Raw genomic sequence first — 5,696 nt, 5'->3', positions numbered from 1 at the left:
GTAGGAGACTAGATCTATATATACCAACAAAAAACTTTGCAGAATCACAACTTTAATTTTTTCTTTTAAATATTCCTTTGGAATTTATTGCTTTTCAAAAATAATTTCAACCTTAAATATGGCGTACAAAAATGTGCAGTAAAAACACAACATAGAACATCAATGATACTGTTCTTTTTTTAAATTGAGAAGTAAAATTAATTATAATAATAAGAAGAAGTGAAGTTGAAGACTAATAACAGACTCTCCTTTTTTAAGAGCTCAGCACAAAAAGCGAAGCTTCTCTTTATACCATTATTTATTATTCCTCTTCTTTTTTTTTCTTCACTCTCTACTTTTCTTTACTACATAATCTTACACATCAAGAACCAAAAAACCAAGAAAAAAAATGGATTTTGATCTTGAAAATCCATTGACAATCTTCAATGAACATCAATCCGAGTCCATCCCGAATCTTTTTGCCTCCGAATCTGATCATATGCCGTCAAAAAAATTCTTAAAATCCTTAAAAACTTCTGATAGCTATTTTTCCTTCCGACAAGAAGCCGTATCTCTCATTTTACGGGCACAATATTCTTGCAAGTTCGAGCCATTTTTTGCTTATCTTGCGATTAATTACATGGATAGATTCATCTCGAGTCAAGAAATTCCGGTATATAAATACTTAATATAATGTGATGTTCTTGAATTCTTGGTTCTATATATTCATACATTTTCAAGAAAATTGATCGTATTGGATTTGTTTAAGTTTTTGCAGCAAGGAAAGCCCTGGATTATGCGACTTCTTGTAGTTTCGTGTCTTTCTTTAGCCGCGAAAATGAAGGACACACATTTTCCGGTGACTAATTTACAGGTACAATTCATATTTCTTTATTCAAGATTCATTAATTCTTGATTAGATAGCGAATTAATTTATTAATGAATTGAAAATGATGAAACAGAGAGAAGAAAATTCCATTTTCGACATGCAAACGATTAATCGAATGGAGCTACTCATTCTTGATGCTTTAAATTGGCGAATGAGATCCATTACACCATTTTCCTTCTTGCATTTCTTCATTTCTTCATTTGAGCTTCAAGATCCTCCGTTGACACAAGCTTTAAAAGATCGCGCTACAGAGGTTATATTTCGTGCTCATAATGGTACGTAGTTATTGACTATAAATACATTTTCGAATTATAATTCTAGTTAGCTATATATATAATTGCTGAACTCTATAGTTTTTTCCTTCTATTAATTATGAGCAGAAATCAAGTTTCTTGAATTCAAGCCGTCTATAATTGCAGCATCGGCTCTTCTTCTAGCGTCACACGAATTATTTCCTATGCAATTTCATTCTTTCCAATGTTCAATTTTGTCTTGCGAAAGTGTAAATAAAGTAAGCAAACTTAAAAATCTTAATTCTCATGCTTTTTTGTTATAAGTATACACATTTTCTTGATTTTTTTTTAATCGAATGTGATTAATTTTTTTAGGAGAATCTGCTAAAATGCTTAAATGCAGTTCAAGAAATGGAGTGGTGTGAATCAATGTTGGATACAGATTCAAGCACAAGAACACCATTGAGTGTATTGGACAGGCATTGCAGCAACTCGGAAAGTGAGACGACTACCGCGACGGAATTATTGATCGAAAAGAAAGAGATTAAACGACACAAAACAATTGGTCGTTATAGCAGCAGCAGTAGCAAGTGAGGAGTAATATTTATATTGAAAAAAGGCCATTATGCCCCTAACGATTGATTCCAGGATTAAGTAAAATTTTAATGTCCGGATAGATTCAAATATGCTCTCAACTTCTTAAAAAATTATTAATCAAATTTGCAGTTTTGACGATCAGGCCCCTAACGTTTCATTTATGCATCAAAATTGGGCGCATGTTTGTTCATTTTTAAGACTTTGGGAGCGTATTTGAATCTTTCTTGACGTTGATATATTTGGTCTTAGAGTCAAATTTTAAGGGTATAAATAACGTTTTTTCCATTTATATTTAATGAAATGAAAGCGGTCCACCTTAATTTTAGAGATGAAAACAGAGAAGATAATTACTCTATGGAGGACTCTGCAATTGGTCCATTTCTCAAGCTCCAGAGCAGAACTCACACATGGTTAGCTTGAAATGAGTTAAAAAAAATGAAATAATTATTTTTGGTTTTAAGTTTATGGAATTATGGACCGAGAAGGACAAAACAAAGCTTTGAATGCTAAATGTCACTTTGTTTGTGTTTAGGTTTTTGGGTAAGAAAATTTGGTTGTGTCTTTTGTCTGGTGACAGAAACAGAATTACAAGAAATTTATTTCTTTGTATTTTTCTGCTCTAATTCATTAATCCAATTCTATAGTACCACTGCGCAAAAACAATAAATTTTCTGATACTTGTACCTAATTTTAATTCGTAACAAAAATATATTAACCTTATAGCACTAACACACCTAATTTTTAACTTGTAACTAAAATATATATAACCTACAATCTTATAACATTTGAAATACCTTCCATTAATATATACGAGCTACTCGGGATGACTCCAAAAATATCCGAATTTAATTCGATTTATATTGAGTTGAGCTCGAGTTTAAACTACTCCAATTAATTAATGAACTGAGCGCGAGCATTGGAATACTTGTCTGTAAGTCCGCGAACCTAATTGAATTTTAGTTAATTCATATTTTTATCCTTTACGATAACATTTATTTTTATATTAAAATTTAATTTTTTGGTTGTACTAATAGAGACAAATTTGACTCTTAATTATTCTACCGAGTTAAAATTCAAATCCCCAAACAAAAATTCAATTGAGCTCAAGTCGAATTTCGAACTTCAAATTTTGAAATCAAATCGACTCAATTCAATTACACCATCCTAAAATATACTGCCCTTTTTCTTTTTTTTTTGTTAAGCCCATTTGGTTTCCAAGGCTTCGCCCTGACTAATCCGGATCCGACCCGCGTCGCGCACCTGGCATGGTGGGTGAGTCTGCCAGTGAGAATTTTCTGCATTCACAAGACTCGAATCCGAGACCTTACTTAAGCGATATCAAGTCGCTTACCACTTGTACCAACTTCTATTGGTTACTGCCCTTTTTCTTTTAGAAAGAACATCATAACATGGTCAACGGTTATAAGAGAAAGCCGGTTAAAAAAACAGTAAAATAAAATTGGCGGGAAAATCAATTATAGGTTCTGTTGCTGCCAAACAGCCACTGTCTATGTGGTGTATGTGCGTGAAAGAAAGGATAAGAGAGATGAAACAACGTAGCAGACACGTAGCTTTCTTATAAGATTTATAGTAAATTTTTATATAATCTATTCCTTAAAATGTAACTGATTTTAGTTTTTAATTTGTCATTGCAAAACAAACGACAATAAATAAATTAAAAATTCAGAAAAGTTAGTTAATTAATTTAGTTGAAAGTGAAAGTGCTCTGGCAAATATTTAGCAAATCTATACTATAGTATAGCAAGGCTGCAAGATGCAGAAATTAATATTAAATTTTGTGATGTTGCAGAATAAAATTAGATATAATTCCAACAGTTGGTTGCACATTCTGATAAATTCCAACTTTAGGATCCATCAGCAAATTTTAAAACTTTTCCAATTTCCAAAGGCACCAGGCATCAGTGTGTTACTGTGTTACGTACTGAACTAAAATCGAATCAATTTTAATTTGACTTCGGTCAAAATTGGTGAGAAATTCGGGATAATTAAACCGTCAAAATTTGTGTTATGTTTAAGTAGATAGAGTACTATCGATTTCATTCATTATTTTAGTGGTTAATTTTTTTTATTAGTCTTTTGAAATGGTTTTGAATCACAACGTACTTATTTTTTTTGTTTTTATTACCAAAAAGAATAAAATCACATGGAGCACTTGAGAATCAAACCGTGAACTCATGAGAGACCAAAACACTCCTATACAAATTTTATATAAAAAGTAGTAAAAAATTAATTGTAAATTAACCGGTTACTTTAACTGATTGGAACATGTTTTAATTTAATTTAATTCGATTAAATTTTTTTTATTGATCAATTTAAGACGAAATGTCGGTTTAGTGACCGAACCGACTCAAAACCAAAGATAAACTACAAAATTTACGTCTAATATTCACTACATTAATGGCAGTCCTGCCTAGGCTGTGCTTCTGTCTAGGCATAAGCTCGCAGAGCCCAGCCCAAACTATTTGGGCTTATCTGTTTTACCTGTTATGCATTGGTTAGGGCTTTAAGCAGAGGGTAAAGATCAACATCATACTGCTTGTCGTTTAGTTTACATTTAAAACAATTGCATGCAATTCGAGACGACGATATTTTAGTAAAAGATCATTTTGGTTCCTGAATTTATAATTCGGGTTTAATAATTTATTTTCATCAACTAAGGACAATAATTTTTATTTCTAAGTTAATTAAAAATATAAATAAATAAATTCAGGAATCAAAATAGCTTGATTTTATTCTTAATTTATCTAATTATAGGGAATATTGATAAAAATAGTTGAAAAAGAAGTATTTATTTTAAATTATAAATTTAGAGACAGAATTGAATATTTTCTCGATAATTTTTTCCAACTGATCACGCGAATAATTTAAGGAAAAACACTTAATGCTGGGAAGCCCAGTATAGTAAACTGGATTAAAAAGTCGTTGGTCTAATTATTTATGCATTTGATGCTTACCTACAGAAAGTTGCACAAAAATACAATTGGCTAAATGTTCAAAAACATTGAGTTATGACGTCCTCCTCATTACCTCAGCCACAAACAATGATATCTTATTAAAATAAATAATCATCGACACATTCTAAAGTGACAGTACACCAAATTTGAACGATCGAGGTTAATTATCTTTGTCTCACTAAGCCACTATATATCATTTAATTATGGAGTAATTTTCCAGCGGAAATAATAGATAAGGATTTGCAAGACCAAATATTTAGGTTTATCTAATTACCGAAAATTTCCCATGCTTTTTGAATATAGCCATAACTTGCCGCTAGATAACAAGGCTACGTACACAGAGAAATGAAATAATCTATCACGAATACGATATTATTTTAAGGGATTTTATATTGAAAATGAAATTTTGCAGTCGAAACGTCAAATTTTCTATATCTTTTATAGTAAAATTGAATGAAGTGTATGCGGTACCTAATTTAGTGCAAATTCATGCAACCCTGAAAAAAGTTTCACTTTTAATCGGTGTTTGTATTGACTTATACGGTTTCACAAATTGTATGTCCTAATTAAACCATAACTCGGCAAAATGAGTGACAATTATTATGAAGGAATAGTTTAGCAGATCAAGTTTATCTGATAACAATTTTTGGTCAGCTTGGAATTAACAAGAAAAGTAATAAAAGAATTGTTTTACTAATTAAATATTATCTTTTATATATGAAATTCAAGAAACGGTTGAGAAACATGAACAAACTAATGTTTAATATTAATAATTAATAGGTTAATTATAATTCTTCTTCCCGTAATGCCATCTCTAATATAGAATTAAAGCTCTAGACTACACATGTAACTGTTTGGTTTAATAGTTATTCTTCAAAATCAGAGATATAATTCAACCGCTTTGAACAGAAAAAAAATTATACGAACTGGTGAGTCGTTAATTTAGTTGAAATGTAAAAACTAACCGATTTGTAGATTAATTATAATTAAAAAATACTATGAAAATCTGAAATATGTACTTCG

The 5,696-nt window shown here is 30.6% G+C and overlaps 1 protein-coding gene across 2 annotated transcripts; it reads left to right on the top strand.

The window, feature by feature from the left end:
* The first annotated feature begins 221 nt into the window (after positions 1-221).
* On the top strand, positions 222-2,307 carry LOC126676931 (putative cyclin-D6-1). 2 transcript variants are annotated; one of them, XM_050371296.2, is made up of 5 exons: positions 222-652; positions 758-853; positions 942-1,143; positions 1,249-1,379; positions 1,477-2,307. In XM_050371296.2, the coding sequence occupies exons 1-5, from the start codon at positions 389-391 to the stop codon at positions 1,693-1,695; spliced, it is 912 nt and encodes a 303-aa protein (XP_050227253.1). In that variant the 5' UTR covers positions 222-388; the 3' UTR covers positions 1,696-2,307. The 2 variants fall into 2 exon arrangements, with proteins under 2 accessions (XP_050227253.1, XP_050227242.1); XM_050371285.2 differs by having other exon boundaries at positions 223-652; positions 749-853.
* The last annotated feature ends 3,389 nt before the right edge of the window (positions 2,308-5,696 follow it).

This window comes from Mercurialis annua, linkage group LG1-X (genome assembly GCF_937616625.2).
Source record: "Mercurialis annua linkage group LG1-X, ddMerAnnu1.2, whole genome shotgun sequence".
NCBI classification, from domain to species: domain Eukaryota; kingdom Viridiplantae; phylum Streptophyta; class Magnoliopsida; order Malpighiales; family Euphorbiaceae; genus Mercurialis; species Mercurialis annua.
Note: the sequence above shows the minus strand (reverse complement) of the source record. Positions and strands in the feature narration are given on the sequence as shown.